Consider the following 13153-nt stretch of genomic DNA (forward strand, 5'->3'; position numbering starts at 1 on the left):
CTTACATTTAAGAAACCTCAACACAGACGACGTCGTTTATACCGTATTGGTATTTCAATTGTTTTGGATAATGAAATCAATCCGCGATCTCCTGCTTCTAAAAACCTAAAAAACCTAATGGTTTTGATGATATATGTTGTTTTGAGATTTTCAATACGTTTTTGATGTATTTTTTCCTAATATTCGTGTCAAACGACAACATCCATGGGATGCCAAGGCTAAGGGAAAGAAACTAAAATAGAATTTGATACAAAACCTTTCCCGAATAACCTTTATATATATACATTGCATAAGTACAATAATAGATTCTTAAGGATCTACAGTAAATATGTACAGAAACAAAACAGAAAAATAAGCTTCAAAAAATATGTATATATGTATGTATCTTTGGTGTAGGCCAAAGGCATAGAGAGAGGCCCTATCGAGCAGGAAAGAAGGCTGGCTTGGTTAATACAAATTCACGGACTGACTGATGTTTTACAATATTTATACCAAAACAAGTAAGAAATCTACCATGCAACGTCCCAAAAGTTTGTTCACAAAATTTAAAGATATGTGCGTCTATGAGGGTCATGCTAAGGCATTGCGATAAAACAACTGGAGATAGTGTTGGATGAATATTATTGAGCAATAACTTCTATGTTTATCACGATTTTGCTTAATTATTCAAATAACTTAGTTACGCTTCTTACATGATTTGTCAGGGCCAAATTTTAAATTAAACTTGATCTGGGTCTGAATGTTTGCACCAAATTTGGTAGCTTTAACTTTTAAAGTCGGACGGACAGAAGGGCATACGGACATGGCTAAATCAATAATGATTGATAGTACTTTATGGGGTCGGAGAAGCATTCTTCCGGTTTTATACATCATATCGTTGTTTAGGTACTAAGTTAAAAAACCTGAAGCAACAGAAAGTCCAAGAATTCCCCCCTTGGAGCAGACCCCCCTCTCTCTTGTCCTTATCAACTGTCTCAATGTAAAAACTAAACGGCACTTTGTGTGTATTTGTTAACTCTCCCGAAAAAAACCTATTAACATATATACAGATGGCCTTTTGGGATTCTTCTCTTTAGGAAGCAGCCTGCAGGTCCACCTTTGTGTTGGAATGTACGCGCACCAACTGCCTCTCAACCTTAATCTGTGAGGAGTTTCCAGCGGGAGTTTTATCTGGAGCTGATGCTGGTGCTTCGTGCTTGGCCTGGTGAACCTGCAGCAGGCCTTGATTGATGCTCGTGAAGCTGCACTGATCGCACTTGTAGATGATTGAGGACAACTCTTGCTCGGGATGGCGCTTCTGGAGGTGTATCTATACGGAGGGAAAGAACAAGTAAGCAAAAGTTTATGAAGAGAATGCCGGTTGCGAACCCGAAAGGCAGTGCTTTGGATGGCCTTAAAGTCACAGTGGGGACAGGAGTAACGTTTGTGCTCCTTGTGCGTACCCAGATGCCGCCGAAAGGCGTTGTGATCGCTCGTCTCGTGATCACAGGTGTCGCAGCGAAATCGCTTTCGCTCCTGATGCGTCCGCAAGTGCAGTCGTAAGCTGCTCTTCGAGCCAAACACCCGCTGGCACTCAGGACACTCAAGCTGCTCGTTGCGCTCCTTGCACAGGTGCTCCCTCAGGGTCTTCCGCTGCTTGAACGCCGCGCCACAATCCTCGCAGCGATGCATCATAACGGCGGTCTCTGTACCGGATAGGGAAACCCCCTGCTGCTGCTGATCCTGTTCGGCCTGCCCATGTTTGCCCATGCCCAGTCCCTGGGTACGATGCAGCCGTCTGTGGTTCTTCAGCTGTTTGGTGTTCTTAAAGCCCTTACCGCACTGCTCGCACTTGTAGTTTCGCTCCTCCGAGTGGATTTTGGCGTGCGTGTTGACCAGCCGCGAGTAGATAGGGGTCTTAAAGCTGCACAGCTGACAGCAGTACAGCTCCATGTCGATCTGGTGGGTGCGCCACAGGTGCGTGTGCAGGCAGTTCCAGTTGCTGAAGTCGCTTGACTTACACTCCGGGCAGACCATTGGTTGGCTGGAGCTGGGCAGCCCGTTGTGACACCTTCCGTGGTACTCTAGGGTGGCAGGTGACTTAAAGCGGAACATACAGCCCTCCACCTGGCACTTGCCACCCTCGGGCACCTGGCTGGAGCCTTGCGGTGGCCTCCTTTTTGACGCAGCACTGCCGCCTGAGTGCTTGGCTCCGTAAGGACGCCCGCGGACAGAAGTTCCTCCAGGCATTGGTGGCTCTACGGCAGTGGGCAAAAGATTGCTAGCAACATATATGCGAGCGGGTTTCTCCGCTGGCGTTGTTGTGGCTTCCGCCGCCAAAGGCACGAGCGGAGGAACAGGCAAGCTGTTCAGTGTTGTGCTTTGGGCCGCTACAGGCGTTTCGCCGGATATTGTGACAGGCACCAGAGGTGGCACAACCGCACCGCCTCCCGATCCTACTTCAGCCCCTGTGCCTTGATACTCCTCCGGGGGCGAGACATACAGCTGCGGAAAGTCCTTGACCAGCAGATCCTCGGCAGCATGAGAGAAACCCTCGAGTTGCGGCGTGTCTACACCTTCATCTCCTGCCGCCTCGTTAGGAGTGGCGAGTGCAGCAACTCCGGCATCTGGCACAGCCTCTTCCATCCAGGGCCAGCCTTCCAGGTCCTCGGCCAAGTCATATCCATCCTCGCTGGGCCAACTCCCATTGATGGAGGGCTGAAAGTCACCCAGCGATTGGGGATCCAACTCCAGTGGCTGCTGTTGCTGCTGCTGTTGATGCTGCTCGACGGTTGGGAGCTCCATCATCGACATGGCCGCCATAGGTTCCAGATTGGGCACTATGAGGTGTTCCACCTCGGTGCGGTTCATCAAGTTCAGCTCGTCCACGGTTCGCAGATGCAGCGTTCCTCTCTGTGGGGCCTTTAGAATATCTACGTTCTTGATGAAAATCTTCTGCTTGGTCGTGATGGGAGCGGCAGCCGTGGGTGCCAGGTATTGCTCCATCTCAACGGGCTGCGGCCCCATGTTAGGCATAGGAGGCTCCATGGAGCCGTTCAGAGGCGGTGGTAGCGGAGGAGGCGGCGGAGTCTCGTCTGAGACAAAGTCCACGCCGAAGTCAAGGTCCAGGGCGCTGAAACGAGTGTTGTCTAGTCCGGAAACCGCTCCTCCATTCCCACTCAGAACTGAGTCAAAAGGAAAGACCTCCGAGCACATTGGGACTAAGGGCGCGAGGCTAGGCTCGAATCCCGGCAGCGGGCAAGTGGGCGTCAGCAGGGGATCTGCTTGGAAGACGTCACCTCCTCCTCCTCCTCCGGTTGTCATTGCTCCTGGATCCCCCTGAGCAACTGCACCCGGAAGACTGCCGTTGAATCCCAACCCAGGCAGGGCGGATGGCAAAACCATTGGCTCCTTGAGGATGTCCACATTGCGGATATAAATCTTTGGTTGCCGCGGCTTCTCGGGCACCACACCCACAGCGGGAACGTCTACCAGACTGTTGGGCGTGATGAGCGAATGATTCGGCAGCTGGAAGTCGAAGGGCAGCAGCGCCGGTTCTCTGAGCACGTCGACACTTTTGATGGAGATTTTCTGGCTGGGTTTCGGCGGTTGTGCTGGTGCACTCGCAGGTGCCGGTGGCATGGCCTGTTCGCTGGGCGAAGCGCCCACCGCCACGCCCTCCAACAGGTCCAGGATGTTGCCGGTAGAGTCGCTGTCTGACATCAAGGGCGGGAAATTAGGCAGGGAGTTTACGTTCACCTGTTGCTGCTGTGGTTCCCGTAAACAGTCGACGCTCTTGATAAAGATGCGGCTCTTGGGCTGGCTTTGGCTTATATTCTGGCCCTGAATCTGGGACTGCGCTTGATTCTTGGCATGCACTTCGTTGGGCTTCTCGCTGAGCAGTACCAGTATTTCGTCGTCCTCTAGTTGGTGATCCAGGCTGAGGTGCAGGCTAAGAGCATCGCTGCTGTAAAATAAGTTAGAACAGCCTGACGGGGAGATATTTAAAATTATGAAAAGCTAATCCTGGAGTACACGAGCTTGACCTCACCCGGACATGGTCGTTGCCGCTGCTCACTTGATCCGTAGCAGCTGGCCAGATGTAGGTGCTGCTGCAGCCGCACCTGACAAAGGGTGAGGAATGGACAGTTGGGGCAGCGCAGAATCAGAGGCGGGCCAGGGCCATCCGTCTTGCCCTCCACACTCTGGCAGCTGGAGTTGCGTGTGGGCGGCGTAGGCGTAGCATTCAGACGCTCCTTGGCAGCGGCCTCCGCCAGCTCTGACTTGATAAGCTCTGCCTCTGACTTGATCTCGGCTGTGCGACGGCGAAAGGCGTTGCGATAACTCTTCTCCGGCTGCTGATGAAGATCCGTCGTGTGGATCTGGACAAATGGAATGCCCTCCGTCGGTGGTGGAGGCGGCGCTGCCGTTATCTCTCCATCGGGCAGCCAGACAGCTGTACCGGCTGTGTTCCCAGGGGCTGCTGCGGAAACGGATGTGTTGCAACCGATCCCCAGCTCGTCATCGAAGAATCCATTGAAGGTCGTGGAGTCGTGCTCCTGGGCGTGAACCGGCGTGGAGAGCGAGAGTTCCGGGTGTGGGTGCTGGAGCTGCAGCTGGTGTTGGTGCTGGTGCGACGGGTGCGGGGGGTGCGACAGCGGGAGCAAGTGCAGCTGGAAGACACACGGCGTGGTTTTGTGGCCAGAAGAACTCGCGAGGTGCTCACCTGGCTGCTGCTGCTACTGCCGCCATAGAAGCCCGGATAGGCCGCATCACTCATGGTGACTCCGTTGTCCTGGCTCCAGGTTCCGGTTTTCGGGTTTCCGGTGGCGGGGCCGTCAATTCCGCATTACAATTTACATTACGCAGGGACAAAAACTTTTTTGGTCTTCAACTGATAGCAGAACAGCTGTTCACTCGACTAAAGTCTGGCAACGCCGCCTCCGAGCACGAAATAGTATGGCAGCGCCACAAGTCTCTTGAATTTATCGGTATAGTCGATAACTGCGACATTTGTAGCCGGCTGCTATTGAAAAAGCGACCATCTCTAGGAAGCAAGACTAGGCAAAAGCGAAGATTTGTTTTTTTTTTGTGACGGCAATTAAATAAATTAATCAAAAATGCCGCGAATTATGATCAAGGGCGGCGTGTGGCGCAACACGGAGGTAAGTGGCTATGCATTTTCCAGTTTTCAGCACGTCTAAAGACTCTCCCAACCGCAGGATGAGATTCTCAAGGCGGCGGTAATGAAATATGGCAAGAACCAGTGGAGCCGAATTGCCTCGCTGCTACACAGGAAGTCCGCCAAACAGTGCAAAGCCCGCTGGTACGAGTGGTTGGATCCCAGTATCAAGAAGACCGAATGGTCCCGCGAGGAAGATGAGAAGCTGCTGCATTTGGCCAAGCTGATGCCGACGCAGTGGCGGACCATCGCCCCGATTATTGGACGCACGGCAGCCCAGTGCTTGGAGCGCTACGAGTACTTGCTGTGAGTTCAAGTCTCTTATTAGCCTATAACCCATTTCCGAAGATCGCATTATGACTAATTTCCGGTTTACAGAGACCAAGCTCAGCGCAAGGAGGATGGCGAGGACACCATGGATGATCCGCGCAAGCTAAAGCCGGGCGAAATTGATCCCAATCCAGAGACCAAGCCGGCTCGTCCCGATCCCAAGGATATGGACGAGGACGAGCTGGAGATGCTGTCTGAGGCCCGAGCCCGTCTGGCCAATACGCAGGGAAAGAAGGCCAAGCGCAAGGCGCGCGAGAAGCAGCTGGAGGAGGCGCGTCGGTTGGCCACGCTCCAGAAGCGACGCGAATTGCGCGCCGCCGGCATTGGAAGCGGAAATCGCAAGCGCATCAAGGGCATCGACTACAACGCAGAGATTCCCTTCGAGAAGCGTCCTGCCCTGGGCTTCTACGATACCGCAGAGGAACACCTCCAAAAGAAGGAGCCGGACTTCAACAAGATGAGACAGCAGGACTTGGATGGGGAGCTGCGCTCTGAGAAGGAGGAGCGCGAACGTAAGCGCGATAAGCAAAAGTTGAAGCAGCGCAAGGAGAACGAGGTGCCCACAGCCATGCTTCAGAATATGGAGCCGGAGCGGAAGCGCTCCAAGCTCGTCCTGCCCACACCGCAGATTTCTGACACTGAGCTGCAGCAGGTGGTCAAGCTGGGTCGGGCCAGCGAGATGGCCAAGGAGATCGCCGGCGAGAGCGGCATAGAGACAACAGACGCCCTGCTAGCAGACTACTCGATCACACCACAGGTAACGGCCACACCGCGCACGCCGGCTCCCTACACCGACCGCATCATGCAGGAGGCCCAGAACATGATGGCCCTCACCCACACGGAGACACCGCTTAAGGGCGGTCTTAACACTCCGCTGCACGAGTCCGACTTCTCCGGCGTCCTGCCCAAGGCGGCCTCTATTGCCACACCCAACACGGTGATTGCCACGCCATTCCGTACGCAACGCGAGGTCGGAGCAGCCACTCCCGGAGGATTTCTCACGCCCTCGTCTGGTGCCCTGGTTCCGGTAAAGGGTGCCGCAGCCCCTGGGACCGTCAACACACCGGCTTATGTGCGTGATAAGCTGAGCATCAACTCCGAGGAGAGCATGGGCGTTACCGAGACCCCGGCCGTGTACAAGAACTACCAGAAGCAGCTCAAATCCACACTACGGGAGGGTCTGTCGACTCTGCCCGCTCCGCGCAACGACTACGAGATAGTGGTGCCAGAGCAGGAAGACAGCGAGCCCATGGAGGTCAGTACGGAACCCGCCGTTGAAGATCAAGCAGACGTCGACGCCCGCCTGCTAGCCGAGCAGGAGGCGCGTCGGAAGCGGGAGCTGGAGAAGCGCTCGCAAGTAATCCAGCGCAGCCTCCCGAGGCCAACCGAAGTCAACACCAAAATCCTGCGTCCGCAGTCCGAGAAGCAGAACCTCACGGAGCAGCAGCAGGCCGAGGAGCTAATTAAACATGAGATGATCACGATGCAGTGTAAGTATATCGTGTTATTCCCTATGAAGTCGCCATACCTATACCCAAATCTTCCCGCAGTGTACGACTCGGTAAAGGATCCCGTGCCGGGACAGTCGCAACACAAACTGGAGCAGCTACAGAGCTACTTCAAGGCCAATCCCTACGAGGACATCTCCCAGCAGGAGCTGGCCAAGGCCAGACAGATGCTCAACGAGGAAATGGAAGTAGTCAAGGAACGCATGTCGCATGGCGAGTTGCCGTTGGACGTCTACGCTCAGGTGTGGCAGGAGTGCCTCGGCCAGGTGCTTTATCTGCCCTCGCAGCACCGCTATACGCGGGCCAATCTGGCCAGCAAGAAAGATCGGCTAGAGTCTGCCGAGAAGCGCCTGGAGACGAACCGCCGGCACATGGCCAAGGAGGCCAAGCGCTGCGGCAAGATCGAGAAGAAACTCAAAATCCTTACTGGCGGGTATCAGGCGCGGGCCCAAGTGCTAATCAAGCAGCTCCAGGACACCTACGGTCAGATCGAACAGAACATCGTTTCGCTGTCCACATTCCGCTTCCTGGGCGAACAGGAGGGCATCGCTGTGCCGCGTCGCCTAGAGTCGCTTCAGGATGATGTGCGTCGCCAGATGGACCGCGAGAAAGAGTTGCAGCAGAAGTACGCAAGCCTGGTGCAGGAGCGCGACTCCCTCTACTCGCAGATCGAAGCCATTACAGGCGTTCGCCCCACGGCCCAGCAGCTTCTGCCCGAGAAGGAATAAATAAGAGCTTCGTTAGTTCAGCATCCGCACTTTAAGCTCAGCCTCAACTTAACCAGAGTTTGAGCCAGATCTAGATTCTTTGCTTCTTCGCTTTGATTTGAAACTTGAACTGGAAACCCAACCCCTGACATTATTGTAAAAGTATGAAGATTTGGACTGGGCGAGCGGCGAGAACAGTTTCTTAACAAATATACTTTAAAGTTTAAGCTATTTTTGTATTTTACATTTATTATTTATTGGCACTTTCAGAAGTATTCTCCGAGGAATCTTCAATTCGACTGTAAACTTTTCTTCTGCGCCAGATACAGTCGCGCCTCGTCGGCCTATAGTGAAAGAGCTTAGATAAGATAGTGACAGGCCCTAATTTTAGTAAAGAGATAACGCACCGTTTTGAACCATACTGAAGACGGACGGAAAACTAGCCTGGATAGGAAGCCCATTTCTGAACGAGGGGCAATGGCATGCATGTGAAGGTGGCGGACGCTGATGAAAGGCGGGAGATGGAAGCCGAACAACACGTCCTCGCTGCACACCCCCTGGCCCTTTAAGAACTCCCTAAGGCCCTCTTCCAGCCGTGAGACTGAAATAATTTTACAAATTACTAAACAACTATGCACGAGTCAATGACGCTTACTCAGGTCCTGGTGGGAGTTGTCTAAATCTTTAAGGCTGGGAAAGTGCTGCTTAGTCACTGCCAAATAATGATGCTGCGACGCAGGCCTAATATCCTTAAAAATAACAAATTCATCCGTTTCGGTCTCCAAAACAGTTCCCGAGTCCTGGCCGCTGGATATATTACAGAAAATGCAGCTGCTTAGCGCCATAATTCGTAATATATTGGGAAAGGTGTTTTTGTTTGCAGTAGTTTTTGGTCCGTCAGGTACATTCAAGCAAAATTTTGAAATGAAAATAGCAGTGTAATAGTTTGTACTTTGACTAGACAGCTGACTCGGGAACTGCCTCTCGATAACATCCAGGGATGCATAAATTTATAACATATACTTATAAACATCGATAAACTAATTTAGATTTGCAAAACTATTTAAGTCGGGGGATTGTTTGTTGTGTGAGCAAAAATAAGACTTCTTAGTCCTGTCATTTTCAACTGAAGGATTTCATGCAACAGAAGGCAGCAGAGTTTCACATAAACTAGGGCATCAGCTCCACTTCTCCATTTTGAGTAACTGGCGAACCAAAACCAGAATAGCGAAGATAAGCTTATGCGGCTGCTAATTTGAGTTAAATTAAAATACATTCACCTCTGTACCGGCTAAAGGCAGAATGGGGACCATGTTCTGCTCACAACAACAAACAATTTACAATATTTTTCAACCCAAATTTTTTCCTGCGATATTAGTGGAACCACTAATATCTGTGGAATCCCAGTAGAAAGAAGTTTTTTTTTATTTTTTAATACAGATTTTATTGGTTTTTGTTTAGCATAAATACATTTATGAATTGATTTGGTGCTAAAATACTAACAGTTTTCTCACCCTTTATCAAAGGTATAAGGTTTCCATATCCATATTATCTGTTTCCGTTTGCGTATTGTTCTCGATGAAGCGTTGGTTGGGTGTAAATAAATCTCCATTTGTTCCTTTTCGCTTTGTATACTTGATCGATTAGGTAGTTGGTTCAATTCGTTTACCATTCTGTGGTGGCTTTGTAAAATTTAGAATCGTTCTCCTTGCGGCGCAGCACTTGCGGCGTGTAACAGAGATAAATGTGTGGAAGTATATTTAAAGGTAAGTTATGAACGGAGTTGATAATACAATATATAAATATATATATAGAGTTGGTAATAGTAATGATATACAATTGTTTTTAATCATATGTCTACGGGTACTAAACAGTTAAGATAGAATTAGATATCAGAAAAAGTCGGATCGTTTGTTGTTGGGGCGTTGTAAAGCGGAAGATTGTAGATTGCGTAGCTGGGTTGGATTGTCGCTGTCCCCTTGTCGTAATTCTAGTCCTAGTCCTCGTCATCATCGATGGCCGCACTGCTGCGAGAGATTTTCGTGTAGGCCGCATAGATGCACTCGCACACGAAGCGATACTGGCTCTGGAAGGGAAACGAATAGGTTTTAACAACACGCCAGCCAATATCTTACAGGGATATACTCACCACATTCTGCACCATGCAGGCTCGCTGATCGCGCATTGTGCGCACAATGTCCAGGGGATACACTGGCTCGCGGGCCTCCATTAAAGCCAAGGCGGTGTCCATCAATATGAGCACGCCAGTGCGTCCAATGCCCGCTGAACAGTGGACGATCACAGGTGGATTGGCGGCACTGATGCACCTGCAAGTGAATCGAAAAAAGTCAAATCTTTTCATTGCTTCAAGAGAATACTTCACGAATACTCACTGATGCACACTCGTGGATACGGGCGTTTCGTCTTCGGGAGTGGCTCCGTTGCTCGCCGCACACTTGCGCTCCCTCATCAGGCCTCCGTTCTCGTCATCTTCCGCATCCGCGTTCATCAGGCGCATCTGTTTGAGGTTCTCTTCTATCTCTTGAAGGAGCGTGCGCTTGCGGGCATTTCGCACCCGCTCCGTGAACTCGAGGAAGAGGTTGGGATCGGAGGGAACGCAGTGGTCGGGCCAGGCCAGATACTGCATATGGTGGATGTGCCGCTGCTCGTGCTTGTCGTTCAGCACGAACTCGCGGAAAACGAAGCTGCCCGTTTCGTCGGGCATCTCGCTGAGGCAGCGTACCGAAAAGCCCTCGGCCAACTGTAGCTCCTCGCCGGTCACCGGCCAATACTGATGGCACTTCTGTCGGCCGGCCTCCATTACAGTGGTGAGCATCACCAGCAAGTGGCTGCTTTCCTGCTGTACCATGCGCCAAAAGTCCGTGGTGGTGCTGGCTAGCGGTCCCTGGGTGGCGATATATCGGTTCACACCACCGGGAATCTCCATGTTCACGTAGTTGGCGTTGATGTAGTCGCCGGTTAGCGAGTTGACCAACGACACACGTGTGCAGTCATCTGAAATGGTGATTCCAGTTTAACTCTCTCTTTAAATAAATAAATAAATTGGGGTAAAGGTCCAGACTTACATGGCGATATGTCGCGGTATCGGTTCTTTGGCGCATTGGACGGCTTACGCGCTTCCGTGATGGCTAGATCGGGATTCTTTCGGTACATGAGTTCATACTGCGCCAGAAGAGCGCCAGAGGCCAGGCCATCGCTGAGCAGAAGGATGCTCTGGTTAAAGAGAGCGTCCCCATCGAGCAAATTTGAGTGCGATCCGGTCTCGTCGCTCTCTGGAACGTACTGGTACATCGGCTCCTCCTCCAGATGCAACGGCATTGAGCTCTGGGGACGCACCGTCAGTAGGAGCTCGCCACTGGCAGTGTTGCGGCAATCACGGATTAGAGCCACCACCTGCTCATGGCGTAGGCCATGCACCTCGCGCCCGTTGATCATGAGAACCTCGTCGCCTTCGCGAACGCGAGGTGTGCATCGGTCTGCAGGCGTGTGCGGTACCACCTTGGATACTTGGACCGGATGGCTAAGGTTCACGCCACCCTTTACATTGAATCCATACCGGCCGTGCTCGTCGGCCAGCAGCCTAATGGTTATGAGGTCGCTTCCACTTTCCGGCTGGCCCACAGCGTCAGCGATTGTGGTGGGTAGTAGGATCGGACTGTGCTTTCCGGAGCTATAGGCGGGTGGCAACGGGGAGGGTGAGGCCGACTCAAAGCGCCTCGTGCACTGCTCGCTGAAGCCCACCTCGCTGAAAGGATTTCAATTTTATTTAAGCTTACATATTGTCAATGAAAAAAGGAGTAAACTCACAGTTGGATGTCGTACTCGTCGCTCTGCTGTTCCCACGCCTTTCGCGGCATCGAGTCGGTTCCCTTGGAGGTGACCTTGCCGCTCGTCTTGGTGATAGTCAGAATGGTGCCTCCAGCAGCGACGGCGGATGGTTTACCATTGTGGGAGGTAGCGGTCTCGGAGCCACTGTGCTGCTGCAAGGGCGTGCCGCCCGAGGAACCCGATGTGCCGCCGCCTCCGGCCACGAATCGCTTGCTGGGCGAGCGCACAAACACCTTGTGAATGCGACCGCGCTGCTTCGACTCTTGCACTGCCTGTAGCTCGGTGCGTCCGGAATAGTAGAACTTGCTGCCCAGACTGATGTTGAGAAAGCGAGAGAGGCGGTGCGGCCGCTTCAGACGGAAGAAGCTATGGTGCTCCACGCAAGACTTCCATAGTGCCTTTGCGTGCTTGTGGCTAAGCATCCCGAAGCCCAGCAGGGTGTCGTAGTTCTCGCTGGGCTCGCGGCGCAGCTGGATAAAGAAGTCCTTGCGCTTGAACGACACCTTCACCATTTTGCTCCACGAGAAGGTGTTGATCCTGAGCGAGTGCTGGAAGACGAGAAGCCCCACCGCAGACACGCCCAGCTGCAGCTCCTTGCCATTGGAGTCGGTGGCGCTGTGGAGGTCAATGCCATACAACTCCAGTCTCTTCGCGTGCTCCAAATAGTTATACTCGGCGTCCGCTGGCAACTGGCCGCGATGCAGCTTGTGAAGCTCGCCCACCTTGCGCTCTGCCTCGGGCGTCTGGTCGCACAGCAGCTGCAGGCCGCTGAGGTACCCCACCTGGTGCTCCGATGCATTGAAGTCCCCCAACTCGGCTATGGGAGGAGACATTAAAATACAGATTAAACAGTCAATGAAAGGAATTTGATAAATGCACTCACACTGCACCGTGTAGCTGGCAAGCAAGCACTGGGTGTTGCTGGAGCATGGCAGCTTGCCCAGCAGAATGTGGCGCTTGATCTGCAGATAGAACTGATAGCGAGTGAATTCCTCCTGCAAACGGCTCGGATCGCTTACAAAGAACTGTGAAAGAGTCAGGTTATAAGGTCTATAAGGATAACGACCAGTACGAGCTTACCTTAACCCTAAATTGTAATAATGGAACGGCATTGTTGTCCAGGCCAACACTGCTGCATTGCTTTTTGAACTGCTTCTGTGCATCGACCCATCTCTGGTGGATAAGAAAAGAATAAGGTTTTCTATAGAGAGAGGTTAACAGGGAGACTTACCACAACATCGTCCGGCTTCTCTGGGAAAAGTAGACCAAAATAGTCTCTTTCGGATAACTCGAGATACTGAAAGACCTGATCCAACAGCTCAGCGCCTTTCGCACGTTTCTACAAGAAAAAGCGATCGGAAGGCATAATTTCTCAGTTTATTTTGGTTCTGCCAAGCATATCTTATGGCGCATTTTCTGCGGTGCAATTGCACTTATTAAGCGACGGTAATTTGGTTGCCATTTCTGTAGATAGATTTCGTCTCGATTATAAGTTTCATCTCTACAGCAGATACACTTGATTATTGTCGAGGTGAAAAGAAAGCGAAACCGCTGATGAAGCTGAAGATTGGGAAGAAACGCGGACAAGTGCGTGTCTG

At 52.0% G+C, this 13153-nt stretch overlaps 4 protein-coding genes across 10 annotated transcripts in view; 1 reads left to right on the top strand and 3 right to left on the bottom strand.

The window, feature by feature from the left end:
* Positions 1–243: 243 nt before the first annotated feature.
* LOC110184493 (uncharacterized) lies at positions 244–5039 on the bottom strand. Its single transcript, XM_020953047.2, has 4 exons — positions 4706–5039; positions 4031–4652; positions 1369–3968; positions 244–1309 (listed from the first exon to the last, which is right to left on the bottom strand). Exons 1-4 carry the CDS (start codon positions 4757–4759, stop codon positions 1073–1075), a joined length of 3513 nt encoding a protein of 1170 aa, XP_020808706.2. The 5' UTR covers positions 4760–5039; the 3' UTR covers positions 244–1072.
* Cdc5 (cell division cycle protein 21) lies at positions 4982–7933 on the top strand. The gene is made up of 4 exons (XM_020953050.2): positions 4982–5144; positions 5202–5467; positions 5540–6981; positions 7042–7933. The coding sequence occupies exons 1-4, from the start codon at positions 5100–5102 to the stop codon at positions 7725–7727; spliced, it is 2439 nt and encodes an 812-aa protein (XP_020808709.1). The 5' UTR covers positions 4982–5099; the 3' UTR covers positions 7728–7933.
* A 4-nt stretch (positions 7934–7937) lies between these two features.
* On the bottom strand, positions 7938–8730 carry LOC110184502 (adenosine 5'-monophosphoramidase HINT3). Its single transcript, XM_020953065.2, has 3 exons — positions 8362–8730; positions 8114–8307; positions 7938–8050 (listed from the first exon to the last, which is right to left on the bottom strand). The coding sequence occupies exons 1-3, from the start codon at positions 8549–8551 to the stop codon at positions 7997–7999; spliced, it is 438 nt and encodes a 145-aa protein (XP_020808724.1). The 5' UTR covers positions 8552–8730; the 3' UTR covers positions 7938–7996.
* A 393-nt stretch (positions 8731–9123) lies between these two features.
* Positions 9124–13153, bottom strand: part of Ptpmeg (protein tyrosine phosphatase Meg) — a 70184-nt gene continuing 66154 nt past the window's right edge. For all 7 annotated transcript variants that reach the window (XM_086840726.1, XM_020953048.2, XM_086840715.1 and 4 more), the window contains 8 exons: positions 12787–12894; positions 12636–12728; positions 12439–12580; positions 11535–12372; positions 10793–11472; positions 10100–10721; positions 9856–10033; positions 9124–9792 (listed from right to left, as the gene is read on the bottom strand). In XM_086840726.1, the coding sequence (XP_086696852.1) occupies positions 9703–9792; positions 9856–10033; positions 10100–10721; positions 10793–11472; positions 11535–12372; positions 12439–12580; positions 12636–12728; positions 12787–12894 (2751 nt within the window). In that variant the 3' untranslated portion in view covers positions 9124–9702. The remainder of the gene's footprint in view (positions 9793–9855; positions 10034–10099; positions 10722–10792; positions 11473–11534; positions 12373–12438; positions 12581–12635; positions 12729–12786; positions 12895–13153) is intronic.

The sequence above is a fragment of the Drosophila serrata genome, unplaced genomic scaffold, assembly GCF_035046125.1.
Source record: "Drosophila serrata isolate PLE 108 unplaced genomic scaffold, ASM3504612v1 contig_98, whole genome shotgun sequence".
NCBI lineage: Eukaryota > Metazoa > Arthropoda > Insecta > Diptera > Drosophilidae > Drosophila > Drosophila serrata.

Bases quoted from the DNA above. Each gene is read 5' to 3' on its own strand.
- LOC110184493 (XM_020953047.2), bottom strand. From the start codon at position 4,759: ATGAGTGATGCGGCCTATCCGGGCTTCTATGGCGGCAGTAGCAGCAGC. The intron at 4,653-4,705 runs GTGAGCACCTCG...TGTGTCTTCCAG, and splicing joins GCAGTAGCAGCAGCAGCCAG to CTGCACTTGCTCCCGCTGTC. The intron at 3,969-4,030 runs GTGAGGTCAAGC...TCTCCCCGTCAG, and splicing joins GCGGCAACGACCATGTCCGG to GCTGTTCTAACTTATTTTAC.
- LOC110184502 (XM_020953065.2), bottom strand. From the start codon at position 8,551: ATGGCGCTAAGCAGCTGCATTTTCTGTAATATATCCAGCGGCCAGGAC. The intron at 8,308-8,361 runs GTAAGCGTCATT...AAATTATTTCAG, and splicing joins CAACTCCCACCAGGACCTGA to TCTCACGGCTGGAAGAGGGC. The intron at 8,051-8,113 runs GTGCGTTATCTC...CTTTCACTATAG, and splicing joins CTTCAGTATGGTTCAAAACG to GCCGACGAGGCGCGACTGTA.
- Cdc5 (XM_020953050.2), top strand. From the start codon at position 5,100: ATGCCGCGAATTATGATCAAGGGCGGCGTGTGGCGCAACACGGAG. The intron at 5,468-5,539 runs GTGAGTTCAAGT...TCCGGTTTACAG, and splicing joins GAGCGCTACGAGTACTTGCT to AGACCAAGCTCAGCGCAAGG. The intron at 6,982-7,041 runs GTAAGTATATCG...ATCTTCCCGCAG, and splicing joins TGAGATGATCACGATGCAGT to TGTACGACTCGGTAAAGGAT.